The following is a 26,897-nucleotide window of genomic DNA, read 5'->3' on the forward strand; positions in this document are numbered from 1 at the left end:
ATCTGCTAGCCCACCACTGAAAGAGGTCATGCAACATACTCAACTATGCTAGAGCCCATAATAGCTTGTGGTTGCACACGGAAGTTTCTAGCATGAATAATCTTATGATCCCTTTGAGCCTGGGTGGCGAACCATAGAATGATCACACGGGTACTTCGGGATATCCTAGGACAACACTGGATTCTCCAGGTGCCCGCAACCAATCCATCCAGATGTGTATTTAAGTAGCCACCTTAAGTTAACCATTAATTAACAATCTCTCATCTGTCATGGATACACTCAAACCCAATTCACGTCTACTAGCAAAACATGGCAATATAAGCATAACGTAGAAGTAACTCCCAAGGGTTTGATAATAAAAGGGCAATAGGTTCTACCTCATCATCTACTTCCCAATACCCACATGTTAATAGATCCTACTCATTCAATGATTGAGGGGGTAAAACTAATGCATAAAAACTGGGTATGAAAAGAGTATGATCAATGTGTTACTTGCCTTGCTGACGATCTGCAAACCCTAGAGACTCGTAGTAGCACGCTTCGCACTTCGGGAATTCTCTCGCAAACAAACAATAGCATACATAAGCAATCAAGGAAAGATGCACAGGTAAAACTCAAATAAGAAGATCAAATCTGAAAGTTCAACTGAAGAGATTCGATCTGCAAAAAGAATCAATCGAATCAGAGCTACGGAACTGAAACTACGGTCAAAAGAACCTCAAATTAAAATCTGCTTGAAACCAAATTTAAATTGTCAAAACCTTGTTCAAGTTGATTAAACAGAAAGAGGGGCTCGAGACGAAGATTTTCGCATTGGTTTCACTGGATTTGGACAAACGGTTTAGAAATGGCGAGGGTTTGAAGTTCAGGGGCTAATCTGCGATAAAAATAATCGCAGATAGGTCCCTGGCCGAAAATAAAATAAAAAAAGAAAAAACTAGCGAACAAACATTCGCTGTCTGAACCTAACCGGCGAACAACGTTCGTTAAAACGAACGAACGGACGAACGTTCGCTAAATAAAATAAACCGACGAAAACCGATCTAAGAAATTAAACCGAAAAACTAAAAAAACCGGGGTTTAACCGAGAAAAACTGACCGGTCAAACGGGTCAACGGCGGCGGCTCCGGCGAGATCCGCGGCGGCGGAGACGGCGTCGGGCGGCTGCGGGGCGCGGCTGTGGCAGCGGCGGCGCGGCGACTGTGGCGGCGGGGCTACGGGCTCGGGGTGGGGTGGAGGTGGCGGGGGCGGCACCTTTTAGAGGCCCGAGGGGGGCGACGTGCGGCAGGGGGCAACAAGGGGAGTCCGGTCGGACTCCCTCGACGGCGTGCGGCGGCGGGATTCCTCCCGCTCGGGAGGAAGGCGGCGGGGAGGTGGGCTGTGGCCCGGCTCGGCTGGGCCTTCAGCCCAGTATGGCGAAGTTTTTTTTTAAGATTCCGCCAGAAAAAATCCTAAATAAATAAAAATAAACATCTAAAAATGCCAAAACAAATTTCCACCGTCCAAATAAAATATTTAGAACTTAGTGAACATTTTCTTGGCCTAAAATGCAATTTTTGAAAAATGCATATTTTTATAATTCAAATAAAATAACAATGAAATCCATATAAAATTATTTATGTGATTTTAACATTTTTCCTCCAATATTTCATTTATTTTGAAGAAGTCATATTATCTCCTCACATATATTTTTAATATGAAATATTTTTGGAAAGAAAAATAATTAAAACCCAAATGATCCGTGTTTTGATATTGAGAAAATTCAAATATGAAAACGTTGAAATCCCCAAATCTCTCCGTGGGTCCTTGAGTTGCTTAGAATTTCGAGGATAGCAAAGCAAAATGCAAATAAAAATAGGATATGCATATGATGACCTATGTATAACATTCTAAATTGGAAATTTGGGATGTTACAACATGGCCCCTCGATTTTGCTTCGCAGCCCTTGTGCACGTTAAATACTATATGGCTGCTCATTTACAACCGCTCATCCACTATTCTTAAAAAGTTCATCCCAATTCTCTTAATATGTAAATTGCAAAGTGTCCATCTCATCGTCTTCACAAAGCAAGCCATGTATTTAAGTCTTCTCTCCCATGAAGCGATGCATTTAGTCTACCACATAAACAAGCCATGCATTTAACTTATAAATTATGATTATTTTTGCAGTAGCATATGCATGTAACACTGGCACATCATACATGCATGTTAGTCATCCTTCACATTTTTGTTCAAAAATAGCAAGATGCCCGTGCATTGCACGGAACATGAAGATGCATTTTTTACAAAACACCTGTTGTGCTTGACCCATGCGGGAGTAATTCTATGTCTAAAAACTAATGATATCTCAAGAAAGAGGAGAGATAAGGTGAGGAGGAGTGGGGCATGGTGGTGATTGGTGGTCGGACTGAGCGGAGGCATTGGGATGGACGATGCCGGCAGCGGCCACCATGCCAGATTGTTCCAGAGGCTTCCTTTTTTAATTGCTCAACAATGAGGTTGTGGGAGTTAAGGATGAACGAGGGAAGGCCTTATCTGCAAATGTGGAGAGAGGTGTGGCTATATTTTTGCAAAATTGTCATAGTTTACTTTCTATCCATCAGATATAGATCGGACGGTCTATATTGTAAGATGGCAGGCACACCATCACCACCAACATGGTTTTTTTATAAGAGTAGAGATGACATTTTTATCTGTAATTCAATTTTTTTAGACACTTTTTTATTGATTCAAGCTTATATTTTTTCATTTGATTTAGTTATTTTTAGCAACTATTTATGCATTTGTAACAATGTTACCGTGGCAACTTGTTGGGCATCATCTAGTTTACAGTGTACCACATACACCAAAAATCAACTGGAGCCTGAGCAACCTTGTAAAACTACCTCCCATTGAGATCCAGAGTGGAGTCCACTTTTTTCTACTAGTGTACACTAAAAGTCCCTTAAAATCTTTGTGCACGTTTATGTAGCTGTTGTCTACCCAAGTTCTGGACAGAAGGTTGATGAAATGAACCGATTTGAGGATGATGTTTGTTCTTCATAGCTCGCTTTTGCTGGATTTTGCAGGCTTCTTCTTTCCCTTCCACCAATTCTTTACCACCTTGGACACCTTTCTCACATGCCCTTTCAGTTTCTTCCCGGTATCCTTGATCTGTTTCACCAGGGCCGGCCCATAGGCCGGGCAAACGGGGCGCCCGCCTTGGGCCCCCGGCAGGTAAGGGCCCCATCCCAGGTATTATTTCCTCTATAGTACTAGGAAGCCCAGAAAAACAGCGAGAGTACAGAGGGCCCGTTCAGCGTCGCTCTTTCCCGTGCTCCTCGACTCCTCTACCCCAAATCCCATACTCCGAAAACAGCGCCGCCGTTCCCGAGCATCTCCGATTCCTAGATCGCCGCCGTTCCGAGCGTCTCCGATTCCTAGATCGCTGTCGGCCATTAATGGGGACTAAAGGCACAAATTGGCTCTCCTTCCTTCTTCTATGTTCTGCTCGTTCCCCGTCAGCTAGATGTTGGAGACTTGGAGGCATTACGTGTTCTTCTTTTCCTCCTCCCCATAATCCTGTTCCTCCTTTCAATTAAGTAGATGTGCCCTCCGACGACTCCACATCTCTTCTTCTTATTTTATACTCTTCAAACTTCAGTGGATCTAAGTGTGAGTGCTCGGCAGTCAGGAGATTAGGGAGCTCCTGAACTGGAGAAGGGGGGCAAATTATCCAGTTCATGGTGTTGTGTTCTCGTTCGTGCTGACTTCAACCTGCGGATCTGCTGATTTGGCCACCTACATCCACATTCAGGTGCTTTTGTTCCCTGTTTCAATCATTTTATGCTGCTTGTTCTTGTTTATTGACATGTCCTCTAGAAAGTATTTATCTGGTAGTAACAAAAGGAAGAGAAAAAAGCAAATAGATGAAGAGGTAAAATCCCTAAAAGGATCACTTGACAAATTTTTCAGACCTAGTAGTTCTTCTAGAGATCCCCTAGAATCAATTGGCCATAGCAAGTGTTGAAGAACTACCAGCTAAGAAATGAAGTCTCCATTCAAATTTAGGAATACAAGCTATTGTGGAAAGCGGGCTTTTGCCGAACTACATCATTTCATTAGTTCACTTGATCGATAAATAAATTGTACTATCAGTTTTAGAGTCCAAATTAAGAAGCTATGCACTGGATATTACTTTGCTTTTTGAAATATAAAATATTTTGAGCTTTTGAGTAAACAGGGGCCCCTTATTGCTGTCTTGCCCCTGGGCCCCATATATCTATGGGCCGGCCCTGTGTTTCACCACCTGTTGCTTCAGGTCTTCTTTTGTGGACCCTTGTTTTTTAGAATGTTTCCCTGGAAGGGAGCAGAGGAAATACGATTTAACCCTCAGCAGTTGAAATAAACATGTTTAGCTGAGAAGTTACGGAGAACTGTGAGGAGCCAACTCTAGAGCAAGAGGACTGGGTTGGGGTCAACCTAGGGTAACATACCAAGTTCTTGGGTAAGTTGTATTCCTCGTCTTTATGGTCATCTTCATCACCTTCGGCACCAAAGTTGTTCTTCACCAAATCGTCTTTAGAGTACATCTTCATGTTTGGGGCTCCCGACATGCCCTGTATCATCAATAGTGTATTGTAACATTTTTATCTTTCTATAGTCTTGGATATAGTTACACATAGTACAGCTAAAATATCTACCTCCATTGATCTCATTATATTCTCCATCCCAGCATCCTTTGATGGCTTTGCTGCAAAGGTTCTCTTGGAACCTGGTCCTGCAATTATTAGAATTGATGTGTTTCAGTAATTCGATGTGGAAGATGGATCCTTGAATCTGAATACTTCCCCGAAAAAGAAACACTCTCATTAGAAGAACGCTCGACAATATTTTGACCAACTTCAAGAAGATTTCTCGGATGCCTAAGGAATATGACTCCTCAGCCAGAGTTGAAATCACTTCGGAAATGACGTGGAGGATTGAACCCGCTTGCAAGATTAAAGACTGAAGATTGGGGGCACTCGAAGAAACCGAGGAATGCCCTCGGCTTGAAGGCCGGTTCAGGGACTACTAACGAAGTCCTGGATTAGGGGGTGCTCAGCAATGCCGGTTGCTGGTCCTTTGGGCTGGGCCAAAGAACCCCCCTAAGCTCATCAACTAGTGGGCCTCGTTCATCTGGCCCAAGAAGACGTAAATGAATGGTCTGGAATACTTGACGTGTAGCCCAAGACTCTGAGGTAGTCCTCGGCACATCTGCCCCTAGATTCAACATACTTATCTATAACCATAGATACCCTGGTGTCTGTATAAACCAAGGTACCAGGACCGTAGAGGACACATTCATTCTCATACGATCTTGTGGTAGATCACCTTACTCTGTATACCATCCACAATCAATACAACAAAGCATGGCGTAGGGCTTTACCTTTTCGAGATGGCCCGAACCTGGGTAAACATCGGTGTCTCCTTTTGTCCTGTTATCATCTAGCTAAGACTACCAGATCGGGACCCCCTACCCAAGATTTGGCAGATTTAGCTCCGTCAGACATCACCGAGTCAGACAGACCCACTTTGAGACACAGTAAGATATTGTCACATGTTAGTCTCAAGTATGCTGTATATTCCATGTCATAGACCTAAGGTCCTCGCATGTTCCCGGGACGAGGATCAACACACTTAGGGTCTATCAAATGTTACTCCGTAACTGGATAATTATAAATGTAGCTTTCGGGTCAGTCGTGAGACATGCCGTGAGACATGGTTGACCAAGATGAAATTTTCCCCTCCTATACGAAGAGATATTCTTCGGGCCCTCTCAAGTGATCAGATTTAGAAAGCATGACCATGGGACTTGGATTAAGTGTTAACCCGGTTCTGAAATCTGTACACGGTTTCTAGAAGAGAGGTCGACCTACCACAAGGGTGACAAGTACTCGTCTTGAGCTCGACAACATATATCTTGAGGCAAAATGAATATTGCATATGACACATTGTCTAGATTCATCGAACGACTTTACGCACACATGGGAGTTGGCACGTTCTGCTAGGAGCCGCTACAAACAATCGATTCGGGTCGTGTCCATGTGTACGTGAACCTATAGGGTCGCACACTTAAGGGGCAGGAGCCCATTCGGATTGGATCCGAATAAAAAATGGGTGTAGACTCCTAGTGGGCCTCAAGTGTTGATCCCACCTAGGAGGTCTATATAAAGAGGAGTGTGCGCACCTCTTAGGATTGACCTTTCTCCTCCCTACACAGCCGCCTCCGCCACTCCCCACACACCCATGCCTCATGGTTGGATCTAGCAGTTTGTTGCCCGACGTTGCTCCCCGTATGTGTGGATACCTTCTAGGCATCGCATCTGCGGTGCTTGGACGAACCGTTTGAGGGAACCGCAAGGAATTGTTCGAGGGATCCGCGAGGAATCCTTCGCGGAAGATCGACTACACAAGGAGGAGCCAACTCAGCTGATCGGCTACACGCATCACCAACTCTAATTTCGCTACGGTGTCTGTGCGTCTAGTGGTAAACCCGATCCCATCATATATCTATCCCAGCAACATTTTCTTGGTTGTGTGGGAGGAATTTTTTTATTTGGCGCTAGGTAGTGTGCCGCGTGTCCCAACAGCATGGCGCGAGCGCTGTGTGTGGGAGGGGCCTCGTCGGTGCAGCGATTGAAGTTGTGCTGAGGGACGACAACGTCGTCAGGCCATTGGCGTCCTCGATGACCCAATTGTAATTTAGTTTTTACTTTAAGGGTGCTTTGTGCTATTTTTAGGGACCTTATTGTAAATTTAACTGCTGACAAGTGGGCTCCACATCTGACCTGAAACAAAATTTACGAGATCTATGCCGGCGGAACACATGTCATACTGTAAAAACGAACATCAGCCATGAAAAAATTAGAATCAAGACCGAAGAATCCAACTTGACACACGCCCATCACCTGTCAGCTGTCACCAAACAAAAAACAGGTCACGTCTTTGCCCGAGCGCGACACGGCTTCATGCCGCTTTGCAGACCTCCATAGTGGCTCATCAATGATGAAGTCATTGCCGTTAAACGAATCAGACCGAAGCAACACCATAAACATAAACACGTAATCAAACTTCAAATCTAGCACCCCAGGCACCTCTCCTTGTTCCGGCGGGCCGTCTCGGCCGCCTTGGCGATCTTCTGCGCCAGCGCCAGGATCGTGCTCACCGCCTCCATGATCGGTCTCGCCAAGTAAGGACACGAGACTATGCTCCCCCGCGGCCCGCCGGAGAGAATGTAGTGCTAGTATTATATGTTCTGCAGACGCGTCAGAGTGGTTGAAACTGTGGTTAGGCTTTGGAAGGCGACGGCTTATATTACCTGCTGGAACAAAGAGAGTTTGGATACGTCTAGCTTATGATAACTTTGTTATTGATCAACTTGTTAGTGCGTTGTTTTGTTCAGTGATTCGATCCATGATATAAAGGATGAGGTAGCTTACAGATGGATCGTCAGTATTATAAATCTCTGAGCTCACTGACATCGCCGTTGGTATGCACGGCAAACGCACACAGGTTGCTCGAGAAAAAAAAAATCACCAATATATACCGCTCTGGACGAGTGGGAAGACCAAACTTGTCCGGTTTCAAAAGCTAATGCTACAATTTGTTTGGCTTTAGACTTGAAGGACGAAACCCACACTTCTCAATTAGTTGAGTGGCGAAAATAGACCTTTCTCTAGATAAAAGAGAACATCAAGTACAACCAGATAATGGGGTAGCTGAAACCACAAATACATATAAGAGACTCTGAACAAAGTGGGGAAACAACCAAGAATTCGCCTCGAAATTCTTGCTGAAATCGCAACGGAACTTGTCATCCTTGTGCCATCATATCATATATCTCTCGACGATAGGCACCATCAAGAAATTCAGCCGCTAAAACAAATGCAAAGATCTGTAGAGGATCGAAACCTCATTGAGTCGCCAGAGTAGCAGACCATCGTGTAAGATGGAGATCGATCGGTAATTGCACCAAGCATACTAGTAGGGGCACCACACTGATCTGGGCAAACAATCGTGCACAGCAGGACTAACCCGAAGACCTTGCTTGCAAAGGCTCGAAAGAAGAGGTTGACGATGTTGCCCACGTAGCTATGTTGACGAACAACAAGAAGGAACCAACTCATCGTCCATGAAGACCGCCAGAGACAAAACACCGTTCTAGGCACCATCAAGACGAGATGCAAGCTAGAGGAGGATTTCAAATCGAGATAACACCACCATCACCGTCAATGCGACGATGAGGGTGGAGAAGAGTGAACTTGCATGTATGAGCAGTTGGTTATTATGCCATGTAGAACAATAGAAGCCATAAGACAACCAATGATATAATTTAATGACATGGCCGTTCATTTATATAGTATCATATATACCAAAAATGGATTTCTGAGCATAAGTTACCTTGTAAACTACTCCCTCTGTCTCATAATGTAAATGTTTTTTAACACTACACTAGCGTCGAAAAACGTATTACATTATGAGATGGAGGGAGTACCTCCCATGAACCATCCCGGCTCAACACCAGAAGTCCACTCCTTTATACTTTTCGACAAAGGATGAATTTTATTGACTCAAAATGAAGCATCAAGTTGATACAAACACGATGAGAACACACCCGGCCTCTGCATAACTAAGATGCACACAGCCAACACCAACGCACACAAAAACCCGCTAGCAAATAGCAAAGTCATATAAGACCAAAGCTATACCTAAGCGAGAGAAAAACCTGAAGCGAACAAATCCGCGATCGACAAACTACAACAATGATCATATCCACACCAACCATCTCATGACACCATAAGGACAACGGGGTTCTTCAACATCAACGCCTTCATGAACAGAGCGATGCTCGAGCGTCGCCTCGCCGGATCCAACTACCAAAGGTTGGACTCTAAGTTTTCACCCTGAAGAATTAGTCTATGCATATACGAGCAATGCCTTCAACAAGGGAATGACGCAAAAACATCACCATTGCCATGTATGACCACTCGTGTCAGACATAGGTTTTCACCTCGAAGCTCGAGACCGGGTACTCGAAAGCACCACCATCAAAGTCAATCATATGTTGTCGCCACCGCTTTTCCACAATCCTAGCAGCTGCTCGCCGCTGTACAATCATATCCTCTGCGTAAGTCATTGTCCATCGTTTGCTCGCCGAACGAAACCACCGGATCTGAAGAGAGTAATCCTCGCAAAGATCTTTCGATGGCCATCGCAATCCACAATAAGGCCGCCCCTGACCGAAGTGATCATCATGGATCAACATCGTCGGCGGAGCACATAACCGGTGAGTGCCATCTGGCCAAAGAGAGCCCTATCCAGGCCTATAGACCAAAAGTAGACATGACCAGATCTGAAGCACGAAAGACAGATCTGTCCACCAGGCAAGAACCACGGCACCATAGCCAACCTGGCCACAACACCACGGCCAAAATCCACCGAGGCGCCCCTATGGCCAAATTCCAATGCTTAGCAGGAGCACTGCCACCACAAAGCGCATGGATCTGGCCGTCGCGCTGCACCGGTCCCGCGCCTCCGGCACAGCCTCGCCGCCATGCCACCGGTAGCCGTCACCACGCCCCACAGGAGGACGTCGAGAACAGTCGCCGGTCGCTGCGACCCAGCCGAGTCCCGACACGCGCCGACATGCCGCCCGAAGCTGCCGCCCTACAGATCGGAGGCCGTCGCGAGAAGGCGCCCCGCCGCCGCCGTCGGCCGCGTGAGCTTTGCCAGCGGCGTCCTCCGGCAGCGACGCGGCGAGGTGTGTAGAAAGGAGCTGCGGCGGCGCTAGCAACCGCGTTCCGCCCGAGTCGCCCAGGCGCAAACTCCTTTTTACAGGATCCGGGAGCTACCAGCATAGCATCCACCCTCCACATGCTTTGTGATCTGTGCATAAATGGGGCCCATCCATATGTATAATCATGTATTGAGACAGGTGACCTTTTGTATATAGTCAAATCAATGTCAGACTAATAGGGTTCATGTCAGGGAAAGACAGTACTTTTTGCAATGGGATGTACGCATGCATGCAGCATCTCTCCTCTCTCAAAAACAAATCCATGCATTTTATTTTTTGTTACAATTTTAGATGACCAATATTTTTTACAGCATTGTTCTATTATTTAAAATTTTCATATATTTAAATTCTTGAACATAAGATCTTTATAACGAGACCAATCTTGAATATATTTAAACTAGTTTAATTTTTACTATTTCAATCACATCAAAATATTAATTTTACTAATTTCAAATTACAATTTTTGAAATGATTGATGTCAGTTATTGAAATGATTGAAACCACTTTTCCGAATATAGTTTTCTTTGTGAGTTTCATATTCTAGCTTATGAAATTGTTTCTTCAATGGAGTAACTGTGATGTGTTTTACTGAAACTAGTGAAATCTATCTTTTGTAATGAGTGTAATCAGTTTTTTGAAACAAGTGAAATATAGTGTTTCAATTGAGCGACTGTAGTGTGTTTTCTGAAATGAGTGAAATGAGTTATTTGAAAAAGTGAAATATATCTTTTTGGTGTGAAACGACTTTTTCATTGTGTGATACTGATATTTCTGTTGAGTGAAATATGTTTCAATTTTTTTTCATAAATGTGAAGTGAAATTAGTTTCTCAGATATATTTTGTAATGAGTGAAATCAGTTTTCTGAAAGTAGTGAAATGGGTGAAATCTATATTTTGTAAATGAGTGCAGTGTGTTTTCTGAAATGAGTGAAATAAGTTATTTGAATAAAAGTGAAATAAAAAAAAGATAGTTAAAATATAAATATAAGAAATTAGTAAAATAGGTTATTTAAAATATGTGGAATTGACTATTTCAAACAGGTCTAAGTTGCAGTCCACATATTTCACTCAAGTTTTTTAGTGTGTTTGTCAAGGTGCATATTCCCCCGCGCCAAAATATGTGAAATTAGTTATTTGAAATATGAGAATCTTCATTGTGTTGAATTTATTATTAAGAATATAGTAAACTTCTATTTTACTACTATATCAAATATATATTTGTCTTTGTGAGTTCCATATTCCAGTTTGTGAAAATGAGCGAAACACTAGAAAAAACTTTTATGAAATAGTGAAACAATTTAGTGTTTTATGAAAGTGATTTCAAAGATAATTGAAACATATAAAATAAAATATATTTCAAACATATCCAAAATTGATCTTGTTCTGTAGATCTTGTCTCCATGAATTCAAATATACAAAAAGTTTCAATAATGGACATTTGGTTCAAAAGATATAAGTCATTAAAAATAGGAGGACGAAAATAAAATGCATATCATATGTATCCCGTGAGTGAATGCATGCATGCATGCACCGTTGTCTCTACTCTAACTCTCTCTCTTCTGCAAAAGCTGACAATATCTGACACTATTACATGTATTGCTATGTGTAGTCTGATATCTGAAAATAGAGTATAAAACCTGCACGGATCTTGATGAAAACTACGAAGGGTGGATTGCCCACCGGTACATCCCGACACCGGTAAAATTACTTAGTTGGTCGCCCAGGGCCAGGCGACGCGGGCGTTCTGTTGTGGCCTCGATCTATCCTAAAAAGCAACCGTACCCCACTCCTTTCTACTAGTCTCTATTATTAAAGGTGATCTGCAGTCATCGTGATGGTTCGACTCCCCACCTGTATGACCCCGCGCGCAAAAAGATCGCAGGAGCAGCCCACCTTCGCTCGAAGCAAGCCTTCCTTCGTGCAATTAAAAGAAGAAAAAAAAACAACCACGACCCACTACCGTCCCACGTCCCATGTATCCTCTACCAGTTTCCCCCACCTCGAGCTCCTGATCCATCCCCTCTCTCGATCTCGTGAGAAAAATCGCCGCCGCCGCCGTCGAGGCAATCGCCGCCGTGTCCACCGCCCCGAGGCGCGGGAATGCGGCGGCCTGCTAGCAAGTGGCTGCCAGGGCCAGGGCTATCGGGTAGGAGAGCGACCGCAACCGCCGGTTCCTCGCAGCTGCTCGCCTCGGCTTTCCAGAGCCTCACCGGTGAGCCCGTGTATGGCACCAGCGCCACAGTATTGGGCGCGTTGGGAAGATCTTGGCGGCCCTTACCGTGTTTTTCCGGCTCGACGAAGAGGCCCGGCGCTACATTGCCTACCCGACATCTCTCAAGACCCTCGTCTCGGTGCTCTCCCCGCGAGCTCGACTCGTCCCCCGACCGGCACACCGTCGACGTCATCTCGAGGAGGCCCGGCGTGTGCAGCACGCTCGTCGGCCTCGTCAGGAAACCCATGTCCCCGCAGGCCACCAAGGCCGCGCTCGTCAAGGCCTACTACCTGTCTACCTCGTCTCCGGCAGCAACCAGCCAACCACGCGGCCACCCGCTTCGCCAAGCTAGGGGCAGTGCTCGTCGTTGTGGAGCTCGTCCTGGACGCTGACAAGAGGACGAGCGAGAAGGCACTGGCCGTGCTGGACGGCGTCCTGTGCCAACACACCGGCCTCGAGTCCGTGCGTGCATGTCCGACATGGCCACGTGGTCCGCCGTCTCTGCGCTCTGGCGCCTCTGCCGTGCCACGGACACTGGCGCCGGCGCGTGCTGCGATAAGGCGCTGCGTGTGGGCACCTCCGAGAAGCTGCTCCAGGTGGGCTGCGGCGGCGTGACCAAAGATCGGGCCAACGAGCTGCTCAAGCTGCTCAATGGTTTCAGGGGCAGCGTAGAGTGCATCGAGATGGTGGACTTCAAGGGGCTCAAGAGGCCATTTTGATCGGTGTGAATGCTGAATTTTTAGCGTCTGCTTTCACCCTTGTTTCGATTGTACTGGGAGCTAGATTGGATGTGTGGATAAAACATACTCCAGGATGACTAGATTTTTTTACCCCATAACTGAATACTCGTACACAAAATGATCAGCACAAAAGAGAACTGAACATTGTCATGTTTATTTATCTTCATAGTTTGAAAGTTATTTCGTGTTATTTACGATTTTGAAGTGATCCACACATTACAGAATTCCATGAAGAGTTGAGAAACATAAGTCTATTTTTGTGGTCATCATGATGTTGATAAACTCCTATATGCCTCTTTCTCTGAGTAGTATGCTCCAATTTTGGGGTCATCATGTGTATTGTGGCTTGAATCATGTTCAGTCCCTCTCTCTACACGTTTGGAAATCGATCATGCATAGCAAGATAGAAAATCTATTTTTAATTACGATGTCCATAAAAAAATTAGTTGTGAACATTTGAATAACGGAGCAAGATATGTACCCTTGCCTTCTCCCTGAAGAAATGATGCCCGTTGTGAATTAGGTCAATCTCGAACACCATATTTACTACTCCTATTTAGTAGGCCAACAAACGTGCTCTTATCATATTTGTGTATCCTTACTGTTTTTAATTAGAGAAAGGATACAAGTATGATGGTGGAGAGCTTGGAATCTATTCTGTGTGCACGTATTCATCCAGTGTTGCGCTCACTCTTTTTCCATAGAGGCTCAACCAGGAGAAGCACCTGGGCCTGTCACTCATGGACATACTTGTTCATGCATATCAAAGGCAACACTCACCTTGCTTCAACAAAGTGATCATACTAGGGCGTTGGAGCGTTCGTAATCATGAAAATATCTTCATATTTGATGGAGACATATTAGTTCAATACATGTTCCAAGTTACATTGGTTATACACGTGGCTACCCCACTAGAGATATACAAGGGGAGTTGGTGATTGTATGTCCCTTTGTTTGTATGTTGTTGTCGCAACCCACTATTTCTCTCGACACATATGCACCATTTCATATATCTTCTAATGTTTTGAAGAAGTGGCCAAGCGATAGTTAAGGCAAAATGACCAACATTTGAATTGACGACAATGATAGAGCAAAGATGGATGAATTCTATGGATGTGGAGAGGAGGGATGACCGGGAGAAAGCCGCTTTTTCTAGATGCAAGGAAGGTAGTGAAAGAGACGATGGCATAGGAAGTTATGGACACACGGACGTGGAGTTTCTACACCTGAGCTCATATGCTCCTGCTATGAACAGTAAAATAAATAAAATAGAAAAACATTTCAAAAAATTCTGAAATTTTTTTGTGGCATACTTTAAGAAATGTTTGTTGTGCATGTAAAATTTCGTCATGAAATGACATTGGTGGAAGGCATGGTAAAAAAAACAAAAACGATAATCTGAAAATGTTACTTTCAAATGCATTTTGGAGCTCTGATTTTGTTTTTTTTTTGTGACGACCTCCACCAATGTGATTTCGTGATGAAATTTTGCATGCACAACAAACATTTCTTAAAGTATGTCACAAAAAAAATTCAGAATTGTTTGAAATGTTTTTCTATTTTATTTATTCTACTGTTCATAGCAGGAGCATATGAGCTCACGTGTAGAAAGGTACTTTCGTGGACACACTTCTAATTTGTAAAATATACATTAGGGGTCTCTCTTACTATTTCACGTTAAAAAAAGAGACATGATAGAGAAAGCAACGGGAGAAAGAATTGGAGTTGTTGTTATATCGATCAATCTCCGTCATGTTTGACATGCACTTCTGAATTAAAATAATGATTGATGTATACTTTTTTCAAGTCCCGTGGCAACGCACGGGCATTCAACTAATGTACACTAAAAGCGTCTTAAAATCATTGTACACATTTATGTAGCTGTCCTCTAGCCAAGTTCTAGTAGACCGAAGGTTGATTTACTGAACCACTTTGAGATCCTTCGGTACGCCTTCAACTCTTCATAGCTCGCTTTTGCTGGACTTTGCAGGCTTCTTCTTCCCCTTCCACCAATTCTTCACCACCTTGGACACCTGGCTCACATGCCCTTTCAGTTTCTTGCCGGTATCCTTTATCTGTTTCACGACCTGTTGCTTCAGGTCGTTCTTTTGCGGACCCTTGTTTTTTAGAATGTTTCCCTGGAAGGAGCAGAGGAAATACGATTAACCCTCAGCAGTCCAAATAAAAATATTTGGCTGAGAAGTAACGGAGAACTGTGAGGAGCCAACCATAGTAACATATTTGGGTAACCTATGGTAACATACTAAGTTCTTGGGTAAGCTATCCTCGTCTTCATTGTCATCTTCATCATCCTCATCACCCTCAACGCCAAAGTTGTTCTTCATCAGATCGTCCCTGGAGTACATCTTCATGTTTGGGGCTCCCAGCATGCCCCGTCATCAACAATAGTGTAATTTCGGGACGGTAAATTCAAAAAACAAGCAAAAAATTCTGAAACTTTTTGTAGATGTTCATGTTAGTGTCACAAGCATGCTTGATAAATTTCATGTGAAACAAAGCAGCAATGTTTCGTCGGTGAAAAAGAAAATTTGGGGTGACATTTTGTCTTCAACTTGTTTTTTTGCACAGGCCAAAATGCTTAACCTTTTTGCCTCAAAATTTGCAGGTAGCATTTGTATATGGCTAAGATCACATAAAAAGTTTGTCTTGATTTTTTTGACATTTGAAAAATTATTTTTGGGCCCGAGAGCATGTGCTCCCGGGAGCCAAATTGAATTTCTGATTTCTAGCTTCGTATATTCTTGGATATAGTTACACATACCACAGCCAAAATAACCTACCTCCATTGATCTCATTATTTTCTCCATCTCGGGTTCTCCGGGGATTCGGTCCTGCAATTTTTAATATTGTTGCGTGTCAGAAATGCATGAAAATATCTGTCCCCAGTGCCTCAAATCCAGATACTTATTAGCAGCAGACAGTTAACTGTTACAACTTACAAGCGGAGCATTCAGACACGCATTATAATCAGGTCCTAAATCATGCCCTGGTTTTATGAAATACTTTCTCCGTCTCAAAATAAGTGTCTCAAGTTTAGTATAACTTTATATTAGAGTTAGTACAAAGTCGAGACACTTATGTTGAGACGGAGGGAGTATCTGCTTACATGGCCGAATGTTCTATAAACTCCTTTTACTTCTAGGAAAGGTTTCTTTAGTCTATCCTATATGGAATTTGTATCAATGCGCATCAGCACGTGATAATTAAGAAAAACTGGATTTACTACACGGCACACATATCCAGGGCATGTTTATGTAGCACTTCATATTGGAATCGTTAAAAGGACTTATATTTAGAAACGGAGGGAGTAGATTATATTCCGTTGTATGCATTCGTTCTGTACATGGTCTATGCTATATCCAACGAACTAAGAACCACTGTTTAAGATGGTGTGTATGCAGTTGGGGCGGGTGACTATGGTTTTTACTCAACATGGATGGCAGTATAATCTTCGGATCGGTCCACCACCTTCTTCGACATAGGTATAGTGCCAGTTATCTGACTCTACTGTTGCTAATACTTTCTCCGGTCCTTTTTACTCTGCATATTAGAATTATCTGAAGTCAAACTTCACAAAGTTTGACCGTATTTATATGAAAAAGTATCAACATCAGCCATGCTAAAGTTATATAATATGAAACTTTAAGTCATGACACATTTAGTGGTATTGATTTCGGATTATGAATGCTGACACTTTTTTTTACAAAGTTGGTCAAACTTTACGAGGCTTGACTTCAGTCAAATCTTATATGCGAACTAAAAAGGACCGGAGGGAGTATGTCAATTTTTATTTACTTGTGTTAGACCGTTGAAGCTTGGTTGTATGCGTCTTAATTATGCAGAGATCGACCCGCTCGTTGCTACATTTTGGATTAAGAAATCACGCCCTTTGTCCAAAAAATAATTCTTCACACGTGGTAAAGGTAGCCCGTTCTTTACATCAAAAAGAAAGGTGAAGGTAGCCGATCCCCTTCTCTTCCCTTGCTCTTACTGGTCTCAGTTTCCTCCAGTTGTATCGCGAATTCGTGATTAAAGTGCTTGCTGCTCTACAAGAACTACGTGAGTCAGTCTACACAGTCCCATGGTATGGATCAAATGCTACATACTTCCTCCGTTCCTAAATATTTGTCTTTCTAGATATTTTAATAAATGACTACATACGAAGCAAAATGAGTAAATCTATACTCAAATATATATCTATATACATCCGTATGTGGTAGTCCATTTAAAATGTCTAAAAAGACAAATATTTAGAAACGGAGAGAGTAGTAATCATGATCATGTGCGCATTTCCGTCGAAATGAAAACAATGAAACACCACAGGCAAACTAACACCAGGCTTGATAGCAAAGTATTTTGATAATACTTCCTCCGGTCCTTTTTTACTTTGCATATAAGAATTGTCTGAAGTCAAACTTCATAAAGTTTGACCATATTTATATGAAAAAATATTAACATCTACAATGCTAAGTTTATATAATATGAAAACTAAAGTCATGACGCATCTAATGTTGTTGATTTCACATTCCGAATGTTGGTATTTTTTTTCTATAAACTTGGTCAAAGTTCACAAGATTTGACTTTAGACAAATCTTATATGCGAACTAAAAAAGACAGAAGAGAGTACCATAGTTTTTCTAGTTACTGTAGTTTTAATTACTGTGACCTGTTTGGCCACCAACAAAAACTGTAGTATTTATCTTTAAAAAAACGGTGGTATTTTTTTCATCAGGAAGACTTTATTGAACTCAGCAGCACTTTACAGAAAGAATTGTGAAAAGATTCACAGAAAGATCGGAGAGGATATCTCTGCTTGCACAAAGACCTACATCCTGACATAGGCATCTGATAGCTAGAGATGTAGAGTTAATTCTTGTAGCTAATCTAGCTAAATGATGAGCTTTAACATTCAAGCTTCTGGAGATGTGATTGACTCTATTTGCTTGAAAAGAAGAGGAAGCTTGTATTGTCGCCAACCGCGGCCTGATCTCCCAATGATCTATGGTAGATAATATGTTGTTTGTAGAAGTCGCATGAGCCAAGACCTGACAATCTGTGAAATACTGGGGTTCTTGTATCTAGATAACATAGCCAATTTTGAAGCAACAAGAGCTAAAGCTTCAGCCTGAAGGGCAGATGCAGCAGGTGGGGACATGGCTGCAATATGTAGTTATTTGAAATGCTAATTATTATCCACCTGAATATAAATCCAAATTCCAGCAGGAGCCAACACTGGTAGAAAAAGGGCCTGTTGTCCCGGTTCGTAAGGGCCTTTTGTCCCGGTTCCTGAATCGGGACTAAAGGGTCGGTACTAATGCCCTGCCCCTTTAGTCCCGGTTCAATCCAGAACCGGGACTGATGGGCCTCCACGTGGCCTGTGCGCGGAGTCCAGGCAGGAGACCCTTTGGTCCCGGTTGGTGACACCAACCGGGACCAATAGGCATCCACGCGTCAGCATTTCTGTGGCTGGGGTTTTTGTTTTTTTTAAAGGGGGGGGGGGGGGGTTTGGGGGTTTTGGGGGGTTAATTTAGGTGTTTCATATATTGTGTTAGCTATCTATAATTAATAGAGAGAAGTGTCCTCTCTTATGTCCGTGCTTGGTCGACGCTACGTACTATACATACGTATAGAGAGGACTAGACACGCTAGCTAGCTAGTAAGCAAACGAAGGAAACAGAAGATCGTCATGAACATATATGCATACAGAGAGAAGTGATATCGACCACCTCTCCTTCTCCGAGAGATTGGTTGAACAACAAGTTCTCGTATATCTATCCGACACTACCGGCTACATACATACAATAATTATCTCTTACAAATATAATCATACGGACTCATGGTCCACATAGTATTCTCCGTCTTCAGCGATCACGTGGTCAAGAAAGAATGCCGCCAATTCCTCTTGAATTGCTCGCATGCGAGCTGGTGCTAGGAGTTCATCCCGCTTCCGAAACATCTAATTTAAAGAAGGGGGTCAATACATATATATATGAATGAATGAAACTCAACACAAATGATGGTAATAAAATAAAATTGTGAATGTTGTTATTTACGTACTTCATATTGTTCGTCCGTGTAGCCCCGTTCACAGGTCGTGTGGCGGATGGACTCGTAAACGTAGTATCCACAGAAATCATTCCCTTTTTCCTGCCATGACCACTTTACAAGAAATAGAGGTCAATCAAACTGATAAGCAAGAATGCCAAATCAATAGGAGATGCGCGGAACATGATACTATAGTACTTACTTTCAGGTGTCTAAATTGCAGCTTCTTCGGGAGTCCTGGAGCTTTTTTGGAGAATTTTTTCCAAACCCTGCCAGACAAAGAAAACAATTACTTGATATATCAGGAAATGAACAAAGTTGCTGATATGGTGGATAATGATCGATTTAACTTACTTCTCGAGCATTTGAGTCATGTCCGCATAGTCCTGGGGATCTTTTTGTTTTGAGTCTAAGATAGTTACTAGTCCCTGCTCAAGCTTAATCTCTAGGAGAATATAGTGGTAACTGCACACACATGCATAACTCATCAATTACATTACTATAACCTTGACTAATATATATATAAGGGAAACCGAATACGCACAAGACAGTAACACTCACTTGAAGTTGTAAGGAAAGAGTATTATATCTTTGTTTTCATTTATTACCAACGATCATAGCAAGTTGGCCTCGGTATCTGTGGCACGAAATTTAACCTGAGTTGCATCTATGAGATATGTGTTAATGAACCCAATATCACCGACTTGTCTTTTCTTTAATTCGGCGATCTTCAATCTGCATAATATAGTGAGGATGATTATAAATACATGCAATGAAAGAGCTGAGCTATATAGAGAGACTTAATGACAGAAGTAGTACTACTTACAGACAGTAGCAGGTGACCGTTATTTTATCGAGGGCCAATTGATTGAAAAACTGAAAGAACTCCTCAAATGGAACAGGCAACAGTTCAATTCCAACGAGGTCATGCTCCTTTTTAACTTTCACATACAAAGTACTCCTCCCCCAGAGTCTCTGCAGATTTTCAAGTACCAATCATGCAATCTTCGCATCATCGTTGATAGAGATCTTTCATCTTTGACGAGAGGCTTCCCGTACTCGTATCTTTGTATCTGCACCTCCATGGGTTCATAATGTACATCGTCGGGCAGGTAATCGGCAAGATTGCTATAACCGGGCACCATCCTCGGATCATTAGCGACGTTGTCGCTAGGCACCTTGAGCGGGGGGCACGATTGCTTCGCTTGTTCGCCGAGCTGGGCAATTTGTTTCCCAGCTCGTCGTTCTTTCAGCCTTTGATCACTAACAGTACTTCCCGACCGCTCCGCTTCGGCAAATTCCTTTCCAATAATGCACTCATAGTTTCCTTTCGGCGGAGACTTGGGTGGTTTTGTCAGGGCAGCTAGAGTGCGCTTCGCTTTCACCGGATCTACTTTCTCCTCCGGAAGTGGATGTCTCTTTGCTTTCAACCCTTGAAACCAGTCATCCACTTCGGTTCGCGCGATCTCGGCGTTCTCCTCCGGGGTCCTCTCGTATGGTAACTTCTCTGGAGTCTTTAGAGAAGGACCGAATCTGTATGTCCTCCCGCCTCTGGCTGTACTGCTAGACGCCGGCCGAGCAGACGGAGCGTTTGTCTTCTTTACTTGCTTACGAGGCGGCGGAGAAGGACTACGACGCGCCGGAGCAGCCGGAGCGGCGGCAGGTCTCTTCCGCCCTTGCTGACGAGGCGGAGAAGGAGGAGGCTGGCTGCTCGGGCGTGTCGGCGCAGGCAGAGAAGGCATATATAAAAATTTTCTAAAATTGTAACTTTCTATATATGAACAAAAAACTTTCTATGAACAAAAAAACATTTTTAACATATATATTTAGCAAATTCTAGCCACATACATCACATACACATATACATTATAGCCACATACACATATATATCACATATGAACAAAAAAATAAACTAATAAAAATAAAAAACATATTGCAACATATGAACAAAAACATATAGCCACATACATACACATACATTATATATATATGAAAAAAAATTAAACTAATAAAAAAAGTGGTGGCGCCGGCAGGGCAGAGGGGCATGGCGGCAGCGGTGGCGCCGGCGGGGCATGGCAGGGCAGGGGCGCGGGAGCGAGGCAGGTGCTCACAGAGGGGTGGCGGAGCACGGCGGGCGGCGTCGGGGCGCGGGGACGACGGTGAGGAGGAGGGCGGCGTCGGGGCGGCGGCGACGGCAAAGTTGAGCAGCCTGACGGCGTCGGAGGCGGCGACGATGGTGAGGTGGAGCAGCCTGACGGCTCGGCGGCGACGGCGACGAGGCAGAGCAGCAGGCGTCGGGCGGAGAAGAAAGGGATGGATTTGGTCGAAAACTGCTAAGTTCTGTATATATAGCAAGATCATTGGTCCCGGTTCGTGAAACCAACCAGGACTAATGCCACCTTTAGTCCTGGTTGGTGCCACCAACCGGCGGCCTTTGGTCCCGGTTGGTGGCACCAACCGGGACTAAAGAGGGGCATTGGTGACGGTTCGTGGCACCAACCGTGAGCAATGCCCCCTTTAGTCTCGGTTGGTGCACTGCTCCGGGTGTTTGGAGCGCAGAGTGCTCTGTGTAGTGTGCTTGAGACCAAGAATATCCGTCCCTGCATATTATTGAGTCTCTTTCAAGAGTGTCTTTTCCAGTCAGTCTCCCCTCATACCGCGATTTAGGGAGACCTATCTTCTTAAGGCCAGGAATGAAGTCAACACAAAACCCGATAACATCCTCTGTTTGATGGCCCATGGAGATGCTTCCTTCTGGCCTAGCGCGGTTACGGACATATTTCTTTAGGACTCCCATGAACCTCTCAAAGGGGAACATATTGTGTAGAAATACGGGCCCCAGGATGGCAATCTCGTCGACTAGATGAACTAGGACGTGCGTCATGATATTGAAGAAGGATGGTGGGAACACCAGCTCAAAACTGACAAGACATTGCGCCACATCACTCCTTAGCCTTGGTACGATTTCTGGATCGATCATCTTTTGAGAGATTGCATTGAGGAATGCACATAGCTTCACAATGGCTAATCGGACGTTTTCCGGTAGAAGCACCCTCAATGCAACCAGAAGCAGTTGCGTCATAATCACGTGGCAGTCATGAGACTTTAGGTTCTGAAACTTTTTCTCTGGCATATTTATTATTCCCTTTATATTTGACGAGAAGCCAGTCGTGACCTTCATACTGAGCAGGCATTCAAATAAGATTTCTTTCTCTTCTTTCGTAAGAGCGTAGCTGGTAGGACCTTTATACTGCTTCGGAGGCTTGCCGTCTTTTTCGTGCAAACGTTGCAGGTCCTCCCGTGCCTTAGGTGTATCTTTTGTCTTCCCATACACGCCCAAGAAGCCTAGCAGGTTCATGCAAAGGTTCTTCGTTACGTGCATCACGTCGATTGAGGAATGGACCTCTAGGTCTTTCCAGTAGGGTAGGTCCCAAAATATAGATTTCTTCTTCCACATGGGTGTGTGTCCCTCAGCGTCATTCGGAACAGCTAGTCTACCGGGACCCTTTCCAAAGATTACGTAGTGTAAATCATTGACCATAGCAAGTACGTGATCACCGGTACGCATGGCGGGCTTCTTCCGGTGATCTGCCTCGCCTTTGAAATGCTTGCCTTTCTTTCGACATTGATGGTTGGTCGGAAGAAATCAACGATGGCCCAGGTACACATTCTTCCTGCATTTGTCCAGGTATATACTTTCAGTGTCATCTAAACAGTGCGTGCATGTGTGGTATCGTGCATGTGTGGTATCCTTTGTTTGTCTGTCCTGAAAGGTTACTAAGAGCGGGCCAATCGTTGATGGTCACGAACAACAACGCCTTAAGGTTAAATTCCTCCTGTTTGTGCTCATCCCACGTACGTACACAATTTCCATTCCACAACTGTAAAAGTTCTTCAACTAATGGCCTTAGGTACACATCAATTTCGTTGCCGGGCTGCTTAGGGCCTTGGATGAGAACTGGCATCATAATGAACTTCCGCTTCATGCACATCCAAGGAGGAAGGTTATACATACATAGAGTCACGGGCCAGGTGTTGTTATTGCTGCTCTGCTCCCCGAAAGGATTAATGCCATCTGCGCTTAAAGCAAACCATACATTCCTTGGGTCCTTTGCAAACTCATCCCAGTACTTTCTCTCGATTTTTCTCCACTGCGACCCGTCAGCGGGTGCTCTCAACTTCCCATATTTCTTTCGGTTCTCACTGTGCCATCGCATCAACTTGGCATGCTCTTCGTTTCTGAACAGACGTTTCAACCGTGGTATTATAGGAGCATACCACATCACCTTCGCAGGAACCCTCTTCCTGGGGGGCTCGCCGTCAACATCATCAGGGTCATCTCGTCTGATCTTATACCGCAATGCACCGCATACCGGGCATGCGTTTAGATCCTTGTATGCACCGCGGTAGAGGATGCAGTCATTAGGGCATGCATGTATCTTCTCCACCTCCAATCCTAGAGGGCATACAACCTTCTTTGCTGCGTATGTACTTTCGGGCAATTCGTTATCCTTTGGAAGCTTCTTCTTCAATATTTTCAGTAGCTTCTCAAATCCTTTGTCAGCCACAGCATTCTCTGCCTTCCACTACAGCAATTCCAGTACGGTACCGAGCTTTGTGTTGCCATCTTTGCAATTGGGGTATAACCCTTTTTTGTGATCCTCTAACATGCGATCGAACTTCAGCTTCTCCTTTTGACTTTCGCATTGCGTCCTTGCATCGACAATGACCCGGCGGAGATCATCATCATCGGGCACATCGTCTGGTTCCTCTTGATCTTCAGCAGCTTCACCCGTTGCAGCATCATTGGGCACATCGTTTGGTTCTTCTTGATCTTCACCAGCTCCCCCCGTTGTAGCATCACCGTATTCAGGGGGCACATAGTTGTCATCGTACTCTTCTTCTTCGCCGTCTTCCATCATAACCCCTATTTCTTCGTGCCTCGTCCAAACATTATAGTGTGGCATGAAACCCTTGTAAAGCAGGTGGGAGTGAAGGATTTTCCGGTTAGAGTAAGACCTCGTATTCCCACATTCAGTGCATGGACAACACATAAAACCATTCTGCTTGTTTGCCTCAGCCGCATCGAGAAACTCATGCACGCCCTTAATGTACTCGCAGGTGTGTCTGTCACCATACATCCATTGCCGGTTCATCTGTGTGCATTATATATAATTAAGTGTCCAAATTAATAGAAGTTCATCATCACATTAAAACCAAAGTGCATACATAGTTCTCATCTAACAACATATAGCTCTCCAGAGCATCTAATTAATTAAACCATACATTGAAACTATGTAAAACATTTCAATGCGAAAACAAATGCGATCATAATCGCAACCAAGGTAACAATTGATCCAACGGCATAATGATACCAAGCCTCGGTATGAATGGCATATTTTCTAATCTTTCTTATCTTCAAGCGCATTGCATCCATCTTGATCTTGTGATCATCGACAACATCCGCAACATGCAACTCCAATATCATCTTCTCCTCCTCAATTTTTTTTATTTTTTCCTTCAACAAATTGTTTTCTTCTTCAACTAAATTTAACCTCTCGACAATAGGGTTGGTTGGCATTTCCGATTCACATACATCCTACATAAATAAAATCTATGTCACGTTGGTCGGCATAATTTTCATAAACAATAAATGAACCAATAGTTATAAAGATAATATATATACCACATCCGAATCATAGACAGGACGAGGGCCGACGGGGGCGGATACCAAAACCATCGCACTATATAAGATGCAATAATAAAAGTAAGAAAATAATACAAGTATCTATGTAAACATACAAGTAAGAATATTTTTCCTTTCAGAAAGAAGATAAGAACAAGAGGCTCACCATGGTGGTGCCGGCGATGAGCTCGGCGCGGGTGATCGACGGCGGTGAAGACGAGGACGGGGCGTGACGGACTGCTAAACCTAGACAAATATTATGGAAAATGGAGCTTGGAGGTCGAGCTTGGAGAGGAGAAAGCTTAAGTAGTGTGGCTCGGGCATTCCCTCGAACAACTTGTGTGCATAGGAGGTGAGCTAGAGCACCACCAAGCCCTCTCCCCCTCGGCCAGAGAAAAACAGAGCACTGGGGTGCTCTGCTCGCGAGCGAGGGGTATATATAGGCACCTCATTGGTCCCGGTTGGTGACATGAGCCGGGACTAAAGGGGAGCCTTTGGTCCAGGTTCAAGCCACGAACCGAGACCAATGGTGGTGGGCCAGGAGCGAGGCCCATTGGTCCCAGTTCATCCCACCAACCGGGACCAAAAGGTCCAGATGAACCGGGACCAATGGCCCACGTGACCCGGCCGGCCCCCTGGGCTCACGAATCGGGACCAATGCCCACATTGGTCCCGGTTCTGGACTGAACCGGGACTAATGGGCTGACCCGGCCTGGACCAAAGCCCTGTTTTCTACTAGTGCAATGAAGCATTTCCATCAACCTTCCATGTTGCATCACAACAAATGTAGCAACCTACAGCAAAAGAGGGGATCTGTGTCGCATTGATAGCGTAAAGTGTTGTGAGGCTGAGAGTGATCTGCATTAGTCAGTATTCCTTCTAAATTACTTCCCTCTAAGATGGCGTTAAAGACAACAACACTTGGGTAGTATTTCGGCTTTTTTTGCCAAAAAAGTATCATTTCTAGATTTCCAAAGGCACCAAAGGAAAGTATACAGATTTGTAGTATTTATCTGTGGTATTAAAACTAGAGTAATCTCAAAACCGAAGTGTTTTCTCTGTCTAAAAAAACCACCAAACCTTTTTCTTTTAAAACAGAGCAGGCAAAAAAGACGAGCTTGTCACACATCGATCATTATCTTCTTCTATGGATGTTTGCAACAACTCGCGCCGCGCTGCCGTATTGCCTCTCGAGATGTCTCCTTCGGAAGACGGCAACATCGAGAACAAAGGCACTTCCCTCTTCTTCTTCTCACGCCTTTGCACCGGTCATCGGCCCCGACTTCCATGCCGTGCTGATCCATACTCTTGCCTGGCCACGACGGTGGCGGGAGCTACTCTAAGAAGAAGCAGATGGTGGACTATTGGAAGGAAGTGCCCGCGTCGTGGAAGAAGGCCAAACCGTTCATGCGCAGCTTCGCCCATGATGATCAAGACACTTACGCCGTGGTGTTCTAATAGGAAATCTACAAGTCTTGTGCATGCCGGTCCAGTTTATGCATATGAGCTGCTACCTTTGTACCAAAATACTTGTAGTTGGGGGATCTTGTACTAGTTTCCCTCAGTTACATGTATTGTGATACAGAGGGAGTACTACGGTTTACATACGTCCGGCTAGCTAGCTTCAAGAACGCGCATGTTTTCAACCGTTAACGGCTACATTTACGTTGTTAGGCACAGCGCTAGCCAAACCGGTCCTCTGCATTGTTGCTACATTAAAATACTTTGATAACTGCAGTATCTTGCACCAATAGGTTAACATAATATACTTCATCCGTTTCAAAATAAATGTTTCAACTTTGCACTAGCTTTAGTACAAAATTGTACTAAGCTTGAGACACTTATTTTAGAGTTAATTGCAAGACACTACCACACTTCAGCACGTTGTGACGAATCAGTACCACTAGTCATTTTTTTGCCATGCAGTGCGAACTCTAAGCCTAAGTGTTGCAAAACGGTCTGACAGCCGTATAAGCTCATATTGAGCATGTATCTGACCGACCGGGCCCACTTGTCAGGTGCCACGGTGGCCTACCCGCGCGCACCCGCTCGGTAACTCTCGCACCCCTCTCGGTCGCTCCATGTAGCCGGGTCCGGTCGAACCCAACCGGAGCCAGCCGCACTCTGTCCCTCTCCTCGGCATCGCCCTCGTCTCTCCAGCCGCCGACGCCGCCGCTCTCCGCGCAGACCGCCGCATCCGCCACTGCCGCCGCGCCATGGTCTTCGAGGATGAGAGCAGCGACGACATGTCCGGCATGCAGATCCCCTCCTCCGACGGGATGCATTATCAGGTCAGTGGTAGAGCTAGGGTTAGGGTTTGGTGATTTGGGGATTTGCTCTTGTTTTCTGATTTGAGGATTTGCTCTCTGTAGATTC

At 44.3% G+C, this 26,897-nt stretch overlaps 2 protein-coding genes and 1 pseudogene across 2 annotated transcripts in view; 1 reads left to right on the forward strand and 2 right to left on the reverse strand.

The window, feature by feature from the left end:
- The window catches only part of LOC147958013 (uncharacterized), a 59,313-nt gene extending 52,023 nt beyond the window's left edge, over positions 1-7,290 (reverse strand). Inside the window, exon 1 of the mRNA XM_087531920.1 lies at positions 7,116-7,290. Coding sequence (XP_087388046.1) covers positions 7,116-7,195 — 80 coding nt within the window. The 5' untranslated portion in view covers positions 7,196-7,290. The remainder of the gene's footprint in view (positions 1-7,115) is intronic.
- A 2,284-nt stretch (positions 7,291-9,574) lies between these two features.
- On the forward strand, positions 9,575-12,976 carry LOC125518361 (U-box domain-containing protein 21-like; annotated as a pseudogene).
- A 1,754-nt stretch (positions 12,977-14,730) lies between these two features.
- On the reverse strand, positions 14,731-15,597 carry LOC147958014 (uncharacterized). The gene is made up of 3 exons (XM_087534374.1): positions 15,572-15,597; positions 15,034-15,163; positions 14,731-14,907 (listed from the first exon to the last, which is right to left on the reverse strand). The coding sequence occupies exons 1-3, from the start codon at positions 15,595-15,597 to the stop codon at positions 14,731-14,733; spliced, it is 333 nt and encodes a 110-aa protein (XP_087390500.1).
- Positions 15,598-26,897: the final 11,300 nt, after the last annotated feature.

This window comes from Triticum urartu, chromosome 7A (genome assembly GCF_056163025.1).
Source record: "Triticum urartu cultivar PI428250 chromosome 7A, HENAU_Tu73, whole genome shotgun sequence".
NCBI lineage: Eukaryota > Viridiplantae > Streptophyta > Magnoliopsida > Poales > Poaceae > Triticum > Triticum urartu.